Raw genomic sequence first — 19,951 nt, forward strand, 5'->3', positions numbered from 1 at the left:
AAGAGGTTGAGAAGTTAGAGGGTTGATATGTTGTGGGGTTGTTAACCAATGTTATAAAACAACATGTGTACTTCTGTTTCATGAGAAACTATTTGTTCTGTAAGCCTTCACCTGAAGTACAATAAAATAAATAAATAAACAAAGTATGATGTTGCAACAGGCACAGAGTAGACATTTCCATTACAAATGGGAGAAATTGGAAGGAAAGAAGGGGTAACAGGCACCAAGCAAGTCAGCAGAACATACTACATTAGCTCTAAAGACTTGAAAATAATCCTCTGTTCTCTGAGACCATTTAGGCAATGACCCTGCCCTCTAGACTCTGGGCATTGGCCACACTCTGCATTTTGGGTGGTAGCCCCTCGGCCTTAGGCTTCATCTCCACCTTCCAGGCCCACTGGAAAGGCAGCTCTGCTCCCTTGACTTTGGGTAGCCACATTCTGCTAGTCATATGAGTGGCAACCCCACCCAGTCTGGACTGGGATGCCCTGTTTTTCTACTTCTCAGGTATGGCAGCCCCACCCCCTCAGCTTTGGCCAGTGGATCTGGCTTCATCCCACTGGCTCTCATGAAGGCATCCCCACACTCTGGAACCAAGTTGGTGAAGATCTGACTCTGAAACCTAGGAGGCTGTGGCCCCACTCTTTGAGATTGAGGCAGCTCTGCTTCCTGTGTTCCTTGTCTCTTCAGCTTCTGTTTCCTGGTTCCTTGGCCCCCTGGGCCAGCTCAGCCTCTTGCTTGCTCATACAAGTGTTCCAAAGCTCTTTATTAGCTCTACCAGTAAGTGCCTGGAGGCACCCTACTTCACCAATAAACCTTTGATGGAAGGCACTCAGCTCTCTTGCTCCATCGGTCCACAAGCCTAGCTCCACTGATAAGTTCCTACTGTACCAGGAAGCCTCCAGAGCAAAGGCACTCAGCCCTGTGACTCTCTGGGTTGGCTCCAGTGCTGTCTCGCTCTGGTCTCCTGGTTCTGTTGCTGCCATTTGTCTGCTGCTGCTTCTCACCATCTGCACTGTCTCCAGTGTAACAGCTCTCCTCACTTCCTTCTGAGTTCTCACCAGAATTGTGATATCCATAATTCTACCAACAGTCTCTTCAAGGCAATCTAGGCTTTTACTGTTAGGCACTTTAAAACTCTTCCAGCCTCTACCCATTACTGCTGTAACACATACCTACTCTCTTGGTACCAAATTCTGTCTTAGTTATGTAGTGCAGTTATCTAGTGTTGCTGTAACAGACATACCACAAGTGGATGGCTTTAACGGTCTAGGAGGCTAAAAGTCCGAATTCAGGCAGTTACTCAATTCCAAAACCGCCTGAATTCAGGGTGCCAGCTCCAGGGATTTTCTCTCTCTGTTTGTTCTGGGAGAAGGTCCTTGTCATCGATCTTCCCCTGGTCTAGGAGCTTCTCAGTGCAGGGACCCTGGGTCCAAAGGACACGCTCCTCTCCTGTTCCTTCATTCTTGGTGGCATGAGGTCTCCATCCTCTCTGCTCAATTCTTTCTTTTATATCTCAAAAGACATTGACTTGAGATACAGCCTAATGCTGTAATTGAGTTCTGCCTCATTAACATAACTACTTCTAATCCTGCCTCATTAACATCATAGTGGTTAGGATTTACAACACTTTGGATAATCACATAAGATCACAAAATGGTAGATAATCACACAATATTGGGAATCATGGCCTAGCCAAATTGACAAATACTGGGGGGACACAATTCAATTCATAATGGATGGGAACCTCCAAAGGTGTTAGCTGACTATCCAGATTGCTTCCAGTTTATCACTGATGGGGTCCAGATATTAGGAGTTTTATTTTTAATTTTTTTTTTTTTTTTTTTTACTAAGGATAGATTTTAAACCTACTTAGTAGAATAGTCTAATGAAACCCATGGACCCATCAACAGGTTCAGCATTTATTAATCCATGGCCAATCTTGTTTCATCTACAACCTCTCAACCCTGTGTCTGGATATACTCTGAGAATTGTCACACCCCACAGGGGTCAGTCACTACTGACATTATCACTGGCCTAACTGGCTAAAAATGTGGCACTCCACAGCCAGAGTTCAACTCTAGGCACTTTAGTTTTGTCACCTTGAGCAAGATATATAACATTTCTGTGCCTCAGTTTATCACAAGACTTTGGGAGGTAAACTTGTACCAAACAAACAAAAACCAAACCCGTTACCATTGAGTAGATCCTGACTCAAAGCAATCCTATAGGACAGGGTAGAACTGCCCCATAGGGTTTCCAAGGAGTGGCTGGTGGATTCGAACTGCCAACCTTTTGGTTAGCAGCTGAGCTCTTAGCCACTGTGCCAACAGGGTTCCAAACTTGTACAGTGCCAAACAAAGAAAACAAACCCACAGCTATTGAGTCGATTCTGACTTACAGTAAGAATTTAATAAGTGTTAGCTATTTTTAATAATAATATCACTTGTGGCCTTGGGGCACAAAAAAAGATGAATTCCCTACTCAATATCAGCTAGACGTAAGGGCAGACTGTATTCTGAGGTAAATACTTGGCTTTGTGCACCAGAAGCTGTCTGCAGTCTTCTGTGACAGATCTGAGGCTTTTGTTTGTTTGTTTGTTTTTAAAGAAGAGGAAGCCTCTGCATTTGAAACTTGGGAATTTCTAGCCTGATATCTGGGGACAGAGAGAGGTAGTCCTTAGGCTCACACTGCCTGTTTCATTCCCAGGTCCACCTCACATTGCTGCCTGTCCAGAGAGGACTGTGTAGAGAAAGGGAGGACTCCTGGCTCCTGACAGACCCCTTCTGGGTGGGTAGGACTTAACCTGTCACATTCCTACAGTGTCTCATCCACTTTAAATGGTGGGTGAATTTCCTTTGCACGTCCTTGACATTTTGTGCCCTGCAATATCCTGTTTGAGCCTTGGAAGCCTAGTCTGCTTTCCCGCATACCAGGCGTGTTTTAAGGAAAAGGGCCTCTACAGGGAATATTACCCCAGACCAGTGCTGTCATTCAAGTTACCACCATTCTTGCCCCAGCAGCATTTCATCCTGGCAGCTGGATTCCCAGGACTGTGCCAGCTCTGTGAAAACAAAAATAAGAAGGTTGCTGTCATTTATTGGGTGGCTGTTCTGTGCCAGACACTGTACATTACAATCAACGTGATACTTGAATCCCTCAGCCAATTTGAAAGTTAGTATCAAAATTCCCATTTTACAGAAGAAGTAGTAGCACAATACAGAAGTTAATATGACTGTAACATGGCTTGGATTACAATTTAGAGCTTCTTTGGTTATCCACATTCTGTTATTCTTGTTTTATTTGATACCTTCCAACACCCATTTTTGTTCCTTGCTAGAGTTTTTGGGAGCAAATCCCAGACAGCATACCATTTCACCTGTAAATACTTGTCTTAGGCTGGGTTCTCTACAGAAGCAAAATCAGTGAATCATATATATATATGCGGCAGAGAGGGAGAGATTTATATCAATAAAATGGCTCACAAGGTTGTAAACGGTGGTAAGTCCAAGCCCGTGGGTCAGGTATCAGTCTGGAGGCTTCTCCTTACTCATATAGCTGCAGGGGCTGACAAACCCAAGATCGGCGGGTCAGACAGCAGGCTACTGGCTCACGGGCTGTGAAGGCTGACAGATCCAAGACTGGCAGGTAGGATGTAAGGCTGCTGGTTCAAGTCTCAAGAACTGGGCTTCAGATGATGATGAGCCAAACGCAGGATCCAGAGAAGAGCAAAAGACAGCGAGCTTTGCCGGAAAGCCCATATACTGGATGCATGTCATACCCACAAAGAAACGGTTTGGCTGCTCATAGCTGGTCTCATTGTGGAGGAGATTACATTATATCACATCTCATCATGGAGGTGATTACATCATTACATAACTGCCAAACCACTGAGAATCATGGCCCAACCAAGTTGACATGCAGCCTTAACCATAACAGTCCACCCCTTGTCAGCTTGTCACCAGTACACATCTGCTTAAACCATACATCATCTCTAAATAAAGATAGTTATGAAGTCATACTTGCGCCTAAAATGATACGGCTAACATGCATACAACCAAAGACACACTAGCTCTGTTTACATCTTATATAAGTGAAGAAAACAAAAATATTTGATGCACACATACAAGGTAGAAATACTCATAACAATTACTGTTCTCATTTCTGCAATGAGTCACATGGTTGTAGCTGATATATAGAACTGTCTTCTTCCACCACCTATTCTGTATTCCCTTTATCCTCAGCAAACACCTCAGCTAGTTGTGGTTCTTTGTCTGGTGGGGTGACCCAAACCTTTGTTCCTGAAGGGTCTGGGCCATTGGTAGTCATGTCGGAATTGAGTTGCTATAGTTTTCCATTGACTTTAATCACAGTCAATGGTAGTACTAAGAGATGCTCTAGGGGATCTTCTGCATTCCAGACATACTCTTCTTTTCCTCCATTATGTAATACCAATCCAATTTCCTCTTGGTAATCAGGATCAGTCACACCAGCCAATATGATAACTCCCTTCTTTGCCTGTTGATCCACAGGCATAGGGAGCCCAAAGTGGCTGAGTGGCATTCTTAGCTTCCAGTTCAGTGGAATCAGAGTTGTGTCTCCTGATGGAAACATTCCTCTCTAGACCCATAGAGCATAGGATCATGGAGACAGGGTGCAAAAATTTTGCGAGTGAGTCTCATTTCCACCCCTTGATTCCTGCACCCATGAATCCTGACTGTGGGAGAAATAGCACCATATACTAGATGTTGCTTTAGAACATAACCTCCTGGAGAATATTGCCCCAACCCTGAAAGGTATTGACACCTAGCTGTTGCCGTTCTTGTGTCTCTAGGAGGCCATTCCATCATTTTATCAAGCCAGCTGCATCAGGATGATGGAGAACATGGTAAGACCAGTGAATTCCATGAGCATAGGACCATGCCACATTTCATTTGCTGTGAAGTGAGTCCCTTGGTCTGAGTCAATGCTGTATGGCATACCATGACAGTGTGTAAGACATTCTGTAAGTCCACGGATGGTGGTTTTGGCAGAAGCATGCAGGGAAGGCAAATCCATATCCAGAGTAAGTGTCTGTTCAGTAAGAATGAAATGCTGCCCCTTCCATGATGGAAGTGATCCAGTGTAATCATCCTGCTACCAGGTTGCTGGCTGATCACCTCGAGGGTTGATGCCGTATTGAAGACTCAGTGTTGGTCTCTGTTGCTGGCAGATTGGACACTCAGCAGTGGCTTTAGCCAGATCAGCCTTGGTGAGTGGAAGTCCATGTTGCTGAGCCCGTGCATAACCTCCATTCCTGCCACCATGGCCACTGTGTTCATGAGCCCTTTGGGCAATGACGGGAGTGGCTAGAGAAAGAGGATGACTGGTTTCCATGGAACATGTCATCCTGTCCACTCGATTATTAAAATCCTCCTCTGCTGAGGTTACCCTTTGGTGAGCATTCACATGAGACGCAAATATTTTCACTTCTTTGGCCCATTCAGGGAGGTCTGTCCACATACCTCTTATCCATACCTCCTAATCATGTTCCTTCCAGTTCCTGGTTCATCAAGCCAAACCATTGGCTACAGCCCATGAATCAGTATACAGTCGCACATCTGGCCATTTCTCCTTCCAAGCAAAGTGAACAACCAGGGGCACAGCTCAAAGTTCTGCCCATTGGGAGGATTTCCCTTTACCACTGTCCTTCAGGGAGGTCTCAAAAAGGGGCTGTAGTGCTGCCGCTGTACACTTTTGAGTGGTGCTTGCATATCGTGCAGAAACATCTGTAAACCAGGCATGAGTTTTTCTTCCTTAGTAAACTGATCATAAGGATTCTCCATGAAGCCATAGGTGCGAACTGTGAGATGGAAAGTAATGTGACAAGAGTAGAGACCTTGGGCATTTGGGCAGCTTCCTCATGCAACTTACTTTTGCCTTCAGGTTCTGCTCAGCCCCAATCTCGTATATACCACCTCCATTTAAAGATGGAGTCCTGCTATGCACGTCCAACTTCATACCTCTGTGGGTCAGACAACACCCAGTTCATGATGGGCAGCTCAGGCCACATGGTGGTTTGGTGGACCATGGTTAACCATTCAGTCTTCACCAAGGCTCAGCAACAGGCCAAAAGTTGTTTCTCAAAAGGAGAGCAGTTATCTACAGAAGATGGCAGGGCTTTGCTCCAAAAGCCTAAGGGTCTGCACTGCGATTCACTAATATGGGCCTGCTGAAGATTCCAAACATCATCTTTATCTGCTCTTGATGCTTTGCGCACCATTGGATCAGCCATATCATGGCCCAAGTGGCAGAGTGGCTTTCATGACTGCCTGAACCTGTTGCAGAGCCTTCTTTTGTTCTGGGCCCCACTCAAAACTAGCAGCTTTTCAAAACACTTGATAAATAGGCCGGAGTAGCATACTCAGTTGAAGGATTTATTGCCTCCAAAATCTAAAGAGGCCCACCAGGCGTTCTGCCTCCTTTTTAGCTGTAGGAGGGGCCAGATGCAATAACTTATCCTTCACTTTAGAAGGAATATCTCGATGTGACCCACAGTACTGGACCACTAGAGATTTCACTGAGGTGGAAGGCACCTGAATTTTTGTCAGATTGTTTTCCCATCCTCTAGCACATGCTGCAGTGTTTAAGAGCTCGGCTGCTAACCAAAAGGTCGGGAGTTTGAATCCATCAGCCGCTTCTTGGTAACCCTATGGGGCAGTTCCGCTCTGTCCTGTAGGGTCGCCGTGAGTCAGAATTGACTTGACAGCAGTGGTTTTGGTTTTTGGTTTAGCTCGCAGATGTTTTATTAATAATAAGTCCAGAGTCATTGACACTTCTTCCTTGCTAGGTCCAATCAGCATAATATTATGAATGTAATGAACCAGTATAATGTCTTGTGGAAGGGAAAGGCGATCAGTGTCCCATGCGGACTAAAATATGACATAGAGCTGGAGAGTTGAGATACCAATGCAGTAGGACAGTCAAGGTGTTTTGCTTCCCTTGTCTGTTGAAGGCAAACTGGTTCTGGTGATCCTTTGAAACAGGTATGGAGAAAAAGCCATTAGCCAGATCAATAGCTACACACCAGGTACCAGGAGATGTATTAATTTTCTCAAGCAGTGAAACCACATCTGTGACAGCAGCTGCAGTCGGAGTCACCACCTTGTTAAGTTTTCAAGAATCCACTGTCATTCTTTAAGATCCATCCTTTTTTTGCATGGGCCAAATAGGCGAATTGAAATGGGATATGGTGGCTGTAATGACCCCTGCATCCTTCAGGTCTTTGGTGGTGGCAGTAATCACTGCAATCCCTCCAGGAATGCAGTATTGCTTTTGTTGTACTATTTTCATAGGTAGAGGCAGTTCTGATGGCTTCCACTTGGCTTTTCCTACCATAATGCTCTTACACCACTTATCAGGGATCCAGTGTGGGGGTTCTGCCAGTTGCTGAGTATGTCTGTTGCAATTATGCATTCGGGAACTGGGGAAATCAGCACAGGATGGGTTCAGGGACCCACTGGACCCACTATGAGATGGACATGAGCTAACACTCTATTAATAACCTGACCGCCATATGCCCCCAGTCTGACTGGTGGGCCACAGTGACATTTTGGGTCTCCTGAAATTAGTGTCAGTTGAGAGCCAATATCCAGTAATCCCCCCAAACTCTGATTATTTCCTTTTCCCCAGGGAACATTCTCATAAAAGGCTGTAGATCCCTTTGGGGAAGGCTGGGAGAAAGATTAAAAGTATAAATTTTTGGCAGTGTAGTGGGGTCCTTCCTCAAGGAGACCCAGCCAGCACCTCATTCAGGGGGTTGTGTGTGTTTAAACTTGCTCAAGTCTGGGAATTGATTGAGGGGCTGTGACTATTCTGACAATTTGAATTAGACTGCCTTTCACTTGACCTAGAATTCTTCCGATTATACAGATGAAGTAAATATTTAGTAGATTTCCCATCTATTTCAGTCCTAGGGCACCACCACTAAGTAGCCAGGGCGGTAAGTCCATATGAATCAGACTATTCTGATTACTGCTTTGATTCAGCTGTCCATTATGGTAACCACACCCACCTTGTCTTTTTTATTCAATGCCACCACTTGACCCCTACCACCTCAGGGTCCAATCATTCCCATTGTAGTCTGGTATCTTAATTCAGTTAGGGCAGCTCCCACTGTCAAATCTGACTTGCATAAAGTAGCTATCGCAGCAGTCTTCAAGGATGCTGGGGCTCCCTTCACAAATTTGTTCCTACCATTGTGGTAAAAGATGTATCTTCTGGGCACTCCATGTGTGGGTCTGACCTGACAAATCCACCCTAACATGCCAGTTTCCCTAAGTGTTTGGATGCCTTCTTCTATAGTATACCAAGGCATCTCTGGTACTTCAACTTGATTTAGTGTAGGACACTGTGTAATACATGCTTCAGTGACCCAACCAAATAAACTATTAGATCCTTTCCTATCCTCTTCAACTGAAACACTGAATGAAGAATCTGTGCTTAGTGGGCCAATATCATTAAACTCAGACTGATCTAACTTTATGTTCCTTGCACCTTTATCCCACACTCGCTCATATTCCTCAAGTTTCTGTTTGTTCATATTAGAAAAGTCAAGCAGTTCTTTTGGAGTGTAACGTACCTCCTCTTGGATCACACTTTGTACTTCACCTTTTTGGGCTCTCTGAGGCTTATGTCTAGTTATAAGTCTAGAAGCAAAAATGGGTGCTGGGGATTAGTTTTGAGAACATTTAGCAGTGTCTTGCAAGGCATCTGTCTCAGGCGATGCCCCAGGTGAGGACTCAGTTGCTGCCCCAGGTGATATCTCAGACAAGGCTCTTCAGACGTAGCTGGGTTAATGTCATCAAATGGGGGTGAAGGAGCTAATGGTTTTGTTGGCAGGAGGGATTCAATGGAATTTAGGGGCTCAGTATACCCAGCTTCCTGATTATCTGTCTATATGTTTCCATTCTAACTTTCAGGATCCCATTTCTTTCCAGTCAATGCCCTCACTTTAACTTCAGACACCATTCGAGGTTGGGAATTCACTTGGTGTTGTAATTCAGCCACTCTTTAGATGAGACTCTGGTTTTATTTTTTGGCAGTATCAGCTCTGTTACTACAAGAGATAAAGCTTTTTTTTCCAGGGCACCAGTAGCAACTTTAAATTCATATCTGTGCTGCTTGAGCTTTGACTCTGAGGCTCTGAGCACATCTCTTTCTTTTCACCACTTTGTCTAGCAAAAGTAGGACTTATCAACCGGCTTCCTTATACTTCTCGTTCCAACAAAATTGTAGGAAAGTATCAAACATGATCACCCAGAGCATCACCTCTCACCAATACTTGTTCTGTTGGTGGTGATATTTTTCATATTTCTATCGCCACTTCATGACATGGATTAGTAGTGCCCTCTTTACTACTGAAAGCAGAGTCATCAACATCTTTAAGACTAACCAGACTCGAGAAACAATTTAGAAAACTCATCCTTACAATTTTGTTTCTCTAGAACCACTTTCGGTACCAAATGTCTTAGGCAGGTTCTTTAGAGAAACAAAAACAGTGAAGTGTGTGTATATGTATATATATATATATATATAGAGAGAGAGAGAGAGAGAGATTTATATCAAGGAAATCGTTCACCTGGTCGTAGAAGCTGAAAAGTCCCAAGTCTGTGGGTCAGGCATCAGGCTAGTGGCTTCTCCTGACTCACATAGTTGCAGGGGCTGACTAACCCAAGATCCATGGGTAAGATGGCCGGTTGCTGGCTCAAGTCCCAAGAACTGGAGTTCAGATGTTGATGAGCTGAATGCAGGATCCAGAGCAGAGCAAAAGCCAGCAAGCTTTGTCAGAAAGTCCATATATTTTGGATGCAAGCTATACCCCCACAGAAACTCCCTTTCAACTGATTGGCTCCCCATAGTAAATCTCATCATGCAGGAGATTACATTGTTTCAGATCTCTTCATGGAGGTGATTACATCATTTTTTAAGTGACAAACTACATCGTAACTGCCAAACACTGAGACTCATGGCCCAGCCAAGTTGACACCCAACCTTAACCATCACGATACTACAGTATGCATTTCCAACAGATAAGAATTGTTTGTTGAAAATGTAAGTACAGTACTATTATTGCAGTCAACAAAATATAACAGTAATTCCTTAATGCCTTAATACCTGGTTTATTTTGAATTTTTTCTATTTGTCTGAAACATGTCATTTTACAGTTCAATCCCTACACTCTTTCAGCAATAAGAAGCATGAGAGATAGGAGCATCTGGAATTCAACAAGGTGAATTCTCCCTCTCCCTCCCTTTTCTCTTTATCTATTGCTGATCTCTGTTAATAGCTGTAACTTCCACACCTAGTTACAAACTGAAACACTGAGTCCTCCTTGCCTCTTTGTTCTTTTCATTTCCCCATCCATCATTAGCTATTGAGTCCTTTCAGTTCTGCCTTGAGAGGTATACCCCTTTGTTCTTCTCCTCCATTCATCTCTACTCCTGTGCTACCCAGTTTCATCTCTTACACATTTTAGTTTACCCTTCACCCTGCCTTTTGAGTTGTTCCCTGAGTTAAGAATGATTATGCTACTCACCTACTAAAAAGTACCATTTCCTATTGCCTACGTCTGACTCTGCCCAAACTCAATAATTAATAATGTGGATTCCTCCCTTTTAGGTGTTAGTCCTGGCTGTTTCTTGGTTCCTTGGCTTGTAGACAATCCTCACATGGCATATTCCCACCATGTGTATGTGTTTATTCTACTTTTTAAAAATAACTCAGAAGTGATTAGGTTTAGGACTCACTCTATTGTGGCATGACCTCAACTGACTGACTGATTCCATTACGTTAGAATGCCTTGGAAGGTGATTATATTACATGACATGACATGATATGTGAGGTAATTACATTAGTTTACATCCACGGGTATAGGGATTAGGACTTTAACAGTTATTTTGGGTTGGGGGGGCATAATTCAATCCATAAGAATTACTCGTTAGCTTTAGAAGGAGATTTAATTCAGATAGCTTTTCTAATTTTACCGAGTTGCCTCCTGTTCTGTTTTTATGTATTTATTCTCCTGGCTCCCTCTGTACTGGATCATCCCTGTTAAATACCACAAGTGATTGGCTTTAACAAACAAGTTTATTCTCTCACAGTCTACGAGGCTAGAAGTCTGAATTCAGGGTGGTAGCTCCCGGAAAAGGCTATCTCGGTCAGTTCCAGGGGAAGGTCATTGTCACCGATCTTCCTCTGGTCTAGGAGCTTCTCGGCACAGGGACCCTGGGTCCAAAGGACATGCTCTGCTTCCGGCACTTTTTTGCTCATTCAGAACAAGGCCAGGGGCTGACTGAGGAACAGACTATCAATTGCTCATACGTAAGTTCAAGTTGAAACTGAAGAAAATTAGAACAAGTTCATGAGAGCCAAAGTACGACTTTGTGTTATATCCCACCTGAATTTAGAGACCATCTCAAGAATAGATTTGACACATTGAAGGCCACTGGGTAGAATTTTTAAAAGCCTCTGTGGTACAGTGAGTTCCTTTATGTGGCCTTTTGCCCTGGTTCTTTGGAAGAACAGCTTGGGCGATCTCCCCCTAAGCCCTGAGGAGTTGTTACCTTTGCCCTCATTCTTCAGAGAAGCAACTTGGTGGAAAGGGACTCCCAGCTAATTTTCTACCCCATGGTATTTGGGATTTGTTACTTCTGCCCAGGGGATTCCCCGTGTTGATTGACATTTCCTGGATAAGCTGTAAACAGCTTCTTGGTTTGAGACTTTTGTCTGACCTGGGCTGGTAATTAACAAGACTTGAGTTGATTGACATCTCATGAGTAATTGAGGATTGGTTGAACTCTGGTCTGGTGAGGGAGATCCTGCCTTGTAACTGATGAGGTTTAGGATATATAAGTGGCTGAAGAGCAGAGGTTTTTGAGGCCTCCTGGTAGAGAGAGATCGTTGCTGGTTGAAAGCTAAGCTGGCCATGCATCAGAGCAAAGTGGGAGCTGAGTGGACCTGAAAATACTACAGGGCTATGAGCTGGGCCAGTTAGCAGCAGAGAGCAGCTAAGAGAGCTGAGCAAGCTGCTGCACTGGCTGTGAGGTGGGCCATTTAGCTGCAGAAACGCCCCAGTGGCCAAGAGCCTCTGACAGCACAACTGTCTGAGGTCCTGATGGAGAACTGCACCAGTAGAGAGCATTTTTGCTTCAGGGATTATCGTGCAGGAAAGCTGTCCTGATTGGTCAACTGCATCCTGAGTTGTATGTATCCTGTTGCTTTCAAGTTGCATCCTCTTCTGAGTTGTCTCCTGAGTTGTATCCCAATAAACCACTTACCTGTAAGTACAATTCAGGGGTCCTGTGAAATGCTGCAGCTAATTGCTGAACCCAACAGGAGAAAAGTGCTGAGGGGAAGCGGCGTGGCTAGTGTCAGAGATAATGGACTGGCACAGCAGCTTGGAGAAGTTGGAAATCTGGGATATATTTAACCTCTGCCTCATAGGAACCAGCTTTGTGCTGATTTTTATTCATGAAATTATTCGTTTACTGTGTATGGTTCTTCATCTTTCATTTCCTTGTTCTACTCCATACCTCTGCCATTGCCACTGGCCATGTTCCACATAGAGGCTGGACTGTTGACCTCAGCCCTGGAGTGAAGATGACTTTGAGCACATTTACAGTTAACACATGATGGACTGGGAGCCTGAGTGAGAAACAAACATTTATTACTTTGAAGTTACTGAGAATTTGAGAGGATGTTTCTTCCCACAGAATAACACAGCCCATTCTAAATAATATGGACCATTTCCTCCACTTCACTCTGAGGGTCTTTCTTCTTTAGGGTGAGTTTTGAACCTCTGTGGACATCTGGTCACTTTGCTGTTTTGTGTTGTCGTTTTTTCAGTGGATATTGTTTTAGGCATTGGTGAAGAAAAGGGGCTTTGGAATAAGAATTTCGCGTTCTAGTCTTGGCACCAGCACTTGATAGCTATACAGTCTTAGGGACAAATAAACCAGCTTCTTAACATCTCAGTTTTCTCCTCTGTGAGATGGAAATAAAGCAGTGTCTACATCTTGGCTCTGTTGTGAAGATTAATGGAACTCTGTTTAGTACAGTACCTGCCTTATAAATGTTAGCAACTGATACTGGTACTTTTAGGAGGAGGAGAGCTAAGTTGTGCTTCAGTAACACATGACCCCAGAAACTCACAGTCGTCTAACCTTAAAACCAACCGTATTCCTCATCCTTCGTAGGTTGATTTTGGCTCTACACTGTGACCTTTTACAGCAGAACCAAGGCTGAAGGAGAGCCCTCCCTTTTGGGAACATGTTTCTCTCATGGCAGAGGAAAAAGAACAAAAGAGGGTGGAGTCATGCAGTGCTTAGAAATCTCACTGTCACTTTCACTCACATGCATTGCCCAAGGCAAGTCACAGGTCAAGCTTGATGTCAGGAGCAAGGAAGTATAATCCATTTATTGAGAAGCAGATAGTAGGGAAAAATGAAAAAATCTGCCACAAAGGCCTATTTTATCCTAATCACTAAAATTAGCAAAATGAACAAGATGCATTTCTTCTTACAAGAAGCTCACGTTCTAGTAAAAACAGTCATTTAAGTAGAAAAATTGCAATATACTTTGATTAAGGTGACATGTCTAGGTTGGACAGAAGAGGGAGTGAGCCCCTCTGGCTACAGTGTTGGGGGATGAGTCAGGAGAACATCTTAGGGGAACCCCAGCTAGCCTTAAAGGGGTACTAGGCAGCAGTAAGGAGTCCCTGGGCAGCGCACACGGTTAACACTCCAGGCTACTAGCTGAAATGTTGGTAGTTCGTACCCACCCAGAGGCACCTTGGAAGATAGGCCAGGCAACCTGCTTCCGAAAGGTCACAGCCTTGAAAACTACCGAGCAGTTCTACTCTGCACATATGAGGTTAACCATGAGTTGGAATCAACTCCATGGCAGCTAACAACGGCAGCAAGGCAGCAGTAGGACTGCTAAGGCTAAGGGCTAAGATCCTGGCCAGGATGTCTGAGGAGCTTCTAAACGTGGCGCAGCTCCTAACACCACCTGCCTCCTCTGGACCTCATGAGTGGAGGATTTTGACTAATAGGGTCATGTGGCATATACAACAGAAATGGGAGGTGGGGTGTTATCTTTGCAGAAGTCATTGTGAGACCTGGAGGGACTTGGTTTAGACTCCAAACACCTCAGAGTACAAGGACATAGGGAATTGAACACAGCTGGAACCCTGAGCTAGGGGAGTTATAAGCTGCTTGCTGCATGCCCTGATTGTTCTGGAGGGAGACATTAGAGGCTCTTTCTCTATAGGCATTAGGCTATATTCTGCCTTCTCTCTGACTCGTGTGGCAGAAACTGATCTGGGACACGGAGCTTGAATGTGAACTGTGGGGACAAGAGGGGTGCAGTAAATTTTGACAGGTAAGGAAGAGTGTCAGGGAACAGACTTGAGGGCTAATAGGCCAGAAGTGAATAAAGGTAGAACATCCAGAGAACCCAAGTAGACTGAGACTCTGATTGTTGAATGAGGAGGGTGTGAGAGGACAGGATCCCTGCTGAAGAGGCATGGGTTTAGAGCACACAATAAAGGATCCAGCAGCATCAAGTTGCTTCTCCATCCTACAGGTCCTGGATGCATGGAGACAAGAGGAGCTTTCATAACTGAGGTTTGAAGAAGTCACCCCTGGCAGCAGAAATCCATCTTGAGATGAAATAACTTCCATCTGGCCCTGTGGCAGAATTTCAAGGCAGTCACTGCACTGACTCTGGGGCCATTACGTTGCCTGTTCCTTCTGACTGGGGAGAGCAGGACTGGGAGAAGTTTCTGACTTCAGAGAACAGGGAAGACATGGAGACCTTGAATAAACAGACTAAAAAACATCAGGCAAAAGGTGAGAGTTGTTGAGGGTCTGGAGAGGTGAAGAGGGGAACCCAGGCTCCAGGTTCAGGTGAGAATGCTTCAGTGGCCACAGCTGAGTAAAGTGGCCACTGCCTTCCATCCCATGGCTCAGAAGAGCTACTCTGTGAGCATTATGGGAGGTCTGCTTTCTCTCAGCTTCTCTTTCTTCTGTTAGGTTTGTCTTCTAAGGATACTGACTGGCCGCAAGAGAAGAGCAAGCCCAAAATACTGGTGAGTTGGAATTACCTTATTTTTCTGAAATCTTGGCTCATTTCCCAGAGAACAGGCAAATATTCCCTGTCTCGGGAAGGGAGAAGGCAATCAGCATTTAGGCATTTCATGCCTTCGTGTCAGAGACTATGTTAGGCATTTTAGAATGGTTTCTACATTTTTGCATTTTATTTTTCTTGTTGGAAAATATATTCAAGATTAATATTAAGAATCCAGGAAACTGATAAGGAATATTTTTGAAAAACTGTCATTATTAAATTTTTTTAATGTACTGTTAAATTTCACTAGACATCCATATATGTACTATCAAATGATACCTCGTGTACTGAGCATCTTTTTCCTTTTTATCATTGACCTTTTTAAACAAAGAATTAGTGAGCGTAGTAAAAATAGATTCTCAGGTACCATATCATACCATAATAATCATATCTAGTGACCAGTCTTATTTACAGGAATATGATATTGTGTCAGTAAATCTCAAATATAAAATATGAAAATACCTACTTTTCCACTCCAGTTCTGTCACCAGCTGCCCACACAGCACTTCCTTCTCTGGCGTTAGTCACCTGGAGCTAGGTCACATCTCACAAGTGAAAAGAATACTGTTCTTCAGACTGCTGAATAGGTAGATTCTAGCCGCAAGTTTGAATCCACATGACACCCTCATTTCTGACCTGCTGGATACAATTTGGGGTTTCCATTATCCCTTTGGGATGCCAGTCACAAGCTTGGGAGCCCCCTCATGCTCCCTCACTTCTGACCAGCTGTCTCCCACTACTCCTTTTGTTTTGATAATTTGCTGGAACGACTCCCAGAATTCACAAAAAGTGCTGTATTTATGATTAGAGCTTTATTATAGTAAAAAAAGGATATAAATAAAGAGATGTATAGGGCAAGGTCTGGGCGGGTTCCCAGAGCAGAGCTTCCATGTCGCAAAAAGGGATGCACTGCCATTCCACATGCATTGACGTGTTTCACCAGGAAGCCCATGGAGCTTCAGTGTCCAGAGCTTTTGTTGACTTCCTTAGCCACAATTGATTGGGTCAGCCACCTTCCCTCCACTGAGGTCAGTTGGACTTTGCAAGAAGTGATGTGATTCATTACTGATCTTGATGTGCATCTATATTTATGTAGTGATCTGTGAACTGAAGAGCTAGCATGAAAGTTTGTACTTTATCAATTACAGTTAATGTACCATGGGAACTGAAATTTGAACCATTTTGTTGGGAGACTGGGCTTATTTAACTAAACCGTGGTAACTGAAATTTGTGCGTATTGGAACTGTGCAAAGTGAGGAGTTCCTGTATTTAAAGTGGGTGAAATATAAAGCAAATCAATTTTAAATTGTACCTCAATAAAGTATAGGAGTCCTGGTGATGCGGTGGTTAAGCACTTGGCTGTTAACCAAAAGGTTGGTGGTTTGAAAACACCAGCCACTCGGTGAGACAAAGATATAGCAGTCTGCTTCTGTAAAGATTACAACCTTGGAAACACTATGGAGCAATTCTGCTCTGTTGCATAGAGTTGCTATGAGTCGGAATCATCTCAACAGCAGCAGGTTAAAGTGTTTGTTTTTGTTTTTAAACATTATCTGTAAATGACCTTTTTCTGCAATATCACTGCCATTCTCTTGCCAGCTGTTTTGCATAGACGAGGCACTACTCTATATGATGAGTGAAGTGTTAAGGACTTCATTAGAAAATCTTATTAAAGTATATAAACCAAGATAGTGAATTTACAGAACCCATTTAAATACCTGAACTCTTCAGAAATGCTCATTCCAGACCCCTTCTGTTTGCTCCCTCTTTTCTCTATGGTTGAAGTTTCCTTCCATCTTCTCCTTCCAATCTTCACCATCCCTTAATGCCTAGCAAAAGCCCCACCTCCGTGATGCCTTTCGTTCTTTTCTAGCCCATCCTCTACTCTTCCATCTTTGAATTCCTCCGTTATGAATTCTCAAAGTCACTTGATATTGCTTACTGCTTTCAAACTGATTCAGAAATCATTTCTCCAATGAAGTCATACATGTGTCAGGGCCAGGATCTATTTTATGCATCACTTGTGCTCCCCACAGATTGTATCACAAATTCAGGTATACAGTCATGTCCAGAAGAACTTGATGTGGAGAACTGTTCTCTCTGAAAAGAATTAGATGAATTTCTTCTGATCCAGACTCTTTAGTACCAAATTGATGATGATTTGCTGTGCATTGATTTATTGCTTATTCTAGGAACCAGTTACATTTGAGGATGTCACTGTGGTCTTCACAGAGGCAGAATGGAAGAGACTGAGCTCTGAGCAGAAGAACCTATACAAAGAAGTGATGGTGGAGATTTACAGGAATCTCCTCTCTTTGGGTGAGGATGTGCTCTTTTCTTTTCCTTCATTAATTCAGTAGACATTTATTGGCCACCTACTAGGTGCCAAGAAGCCCTTGTGGCACAGTGGTTAAGCACTCAGCTGCTAACCGATAGCTTGGCAATTTGAACCTGCCAGTCACTCCTCAGGAGAAAGATGTGGCGGTCTCCTTCTGTATAGATTTATGACCTTGGAAACCCTATGAATTCTACTGTGTCCTATGAAGTCGCTGTGAGTTGGAATCGACTTGGTGGCAACAGGTTTTTTTGGTTTTCTATGTGCCAAAGGCTCTTGGGTGGTACAAACAGTTTGTGCTCAACTATTAACCTAAAGGTTGGTTGTTTGAACCCATCCAACGGCACCAGAGAAGAAAGGCCTGGTGATCTGCTTCCATAAAGATTACAGCCAATAAGACCCTATGGACCAAATAAAATAAATAACACAACAAAAGCAAAAAATGAACTCTGTGGAGGAATTCTACTCTGTTACACATGGGTTGACCATGAGTTAGAATCTACTTGATGGCAACAGGTTTGGTTTTTGTTTTGTTTCATTTTCACTTTGTGCCAGATAATGTCCAGATACTCAGAACACGTAAGTAAATGCAATAGTTAGAAATCTTGCCCTTGCTGGGCTTACCTTTGAGTATAAGCAGACAATGAATGGTAAATTTATATACAGAGACATTATAAAGTGAAAAACTAGTAATAAAATAAAGTGAGAGAAAGGGGAATTGGGTATGACAGGGTGGCTGGCGGAATTTTGAAACTGAGTATTTGAAATCAGCGAGAAGGTAACATTTGACCAAAGACATGAAGTGGTGAGGGAGTTAGAACTCTAGGTACCCAGGATAAGAGCATTTCAGATGGAGGGAGTTGTCGTTGGTGCTAAGGCTTTAAGGAAGTGATGTGTCTGCCAAGTGTGAGGAACTGTAAGGAGGCCAGTGAAGTTGGGGGCACAGTTTGCAAAGGGGAGAGTCATGAGAGATGCCTTCTGCAACAGAAGTTAAAATTAAATGCCAAATTTTTTATGGCTTTTGGATTTCATAAACTACTTTTTCTTTTTTCATTTATTAAAATATTTACAATGATTCTTAAATCTGGGTTGATAAATATTATCAGTTGCAACATTATTCTAGATCAGGAGTTGGCCAACTTTTTCTGTAAAGCGCCAGATGGTAACTATTCAGGTTTGCAGCTCTGTAGTCTCTGTCGCAACTCTCAGTTCTGCTGTTACAGTGCAGAAGCAGTCATCAGTAACACATAAACAAACAGGCGTGGCTGTGTCGCAGTAAAACTTTAGTTATGGACACTGGAATTTGAATTTTATATACTTTTCATATATTATGAAATACGATTCTTTTGATTTTTTTCCTAAACATTTAAAAATGTAAAAACTATTCTTAGATTGCATGCTGTGCAAAAACAGGCAGAGGGCTGGATTTGGCCTCTGGGCCGTCGTTTTCCCATCTGTTGTTCTAGATCAACATTGGCCACTAGAAGTGTAATGTGAGCCACATAGCCACGTTAAAAAAAGAAAAACTAAACTCATAATTTCCTGGTGTTATCATTCTCATGCCAACCTCCAAAGACGCAGGTCAGATTTATAAAGATACTGATCGTAAAAGGCAATAATGATGAAAACTTTTTAAAAAGCGAGGTATTCGACTTACATCAGAATCGACTTAAGTCGTTGAAGCAGAGCCCCGTCATAAGTCGGGGACGGCCTGTATAGATTTATCCATTTGAATCTGGCTTCGTGTGTTTTGATTTGGCCAAACCCATTGCCCTCAAGTCAATTCTGACTCATAGCAACCCTATAGGACAGCATAGAACTGCCCCATAAGGCTTCCAAGGCTATAATCGTTACGGAAGCAGACTGCCACATCTTCCTGCTGAGGAGATACTTCTGGGTTCAAACCACTGACCTTTTAGTTAGCAGCCGAGTGCTTAACCACAGTGCCACCAGGGCTCTTTCTTGATTTGGGTATAGCTAGTCAGTGTAATTAGATTTGGTTTTTATTTTTCTCTGGTCGTAGTATTATCTTTCTCTATATTAATACATTTTACTGGTTCAGATGAAAATACGAAAGTTACCCAGTTCAAATTAATCTTGTTATTGAAAGCCTGGATCCCTGGATCCAATTACATTTCTTGAAATGTTTTCCGTTATCTTGTTCAACACCACAGTATTCTGAGTTCTCTAATGTATATGTCTCTCTTTTGGATTTTTCTCTTATTTCTTTCTCTTTTCTTCAGACTGTTGTGGTCCATGGGACTTGGTGTCATATACTCTTTCTCTGTGTCTATATGCACATCCTTAAACAACTTGTGAACTTTAATGATTTTGACCATCACATTTTTTTTTTTTTATTGTACTTTAGGTGAAGGTTTACAGAACAAATATTTTCTCATTAAACAGTCAGTACACATATTGTTTTATGACATTGGTTAACAACCCCAC

At 43.1% G+C, this 19,951-nt stretch overlaps 1 protein-coding gene across 1 annotated transcript in view; it reads left to right on the forward strand.

Annotated features, from left to right (window-relative positions):
- LOC101355210 (zinc finger protein 343-like) overlaps nucleotides 1-19,951 on the forward strand; it is a 38,388-nt gene that overhangs the window by 3,288 nt on the left and 15,149 nt on the right. Inside the window, exons 2-4 of the mRNA XM_023737497.1 lie at nucleotides 14,626-14,891; nucleotides 15,075-15,130; nucleotides 17,361-17,487. Coding sequence (XP_023593265.1) covers nucleotides 14,849-14,891; nucleotides 15,075-15,130; nucleotides 17,361-17,487 — 226 coding nt within the window. The 5' untranslated portion in view covers nucleotides 14,626-14,848. The remainder of the gene's footprint in view (nucleotides 1-14,625; nucleotides 14,892-15,074; nucleotides 15,131-17,360; nucleotides 17,488-19,951) is intronic.

The sequence above is a fragment of the Trichechus manatus genome, unplaced genomic scaffold, assembly GCF_000243295.1.
Source record: "Trichechus manatus latirostris isolate Lorelei unplaced genomic scaffold, TriManLat1.0 scaffold00104, whole genome shotgun sequence".
Taxonomy (NCBI): Eukaryota; Metazoa; Chordata; class Mammalia; order Sirenia; family Trichechidae; genus Trichechus; species Trichechus manatus.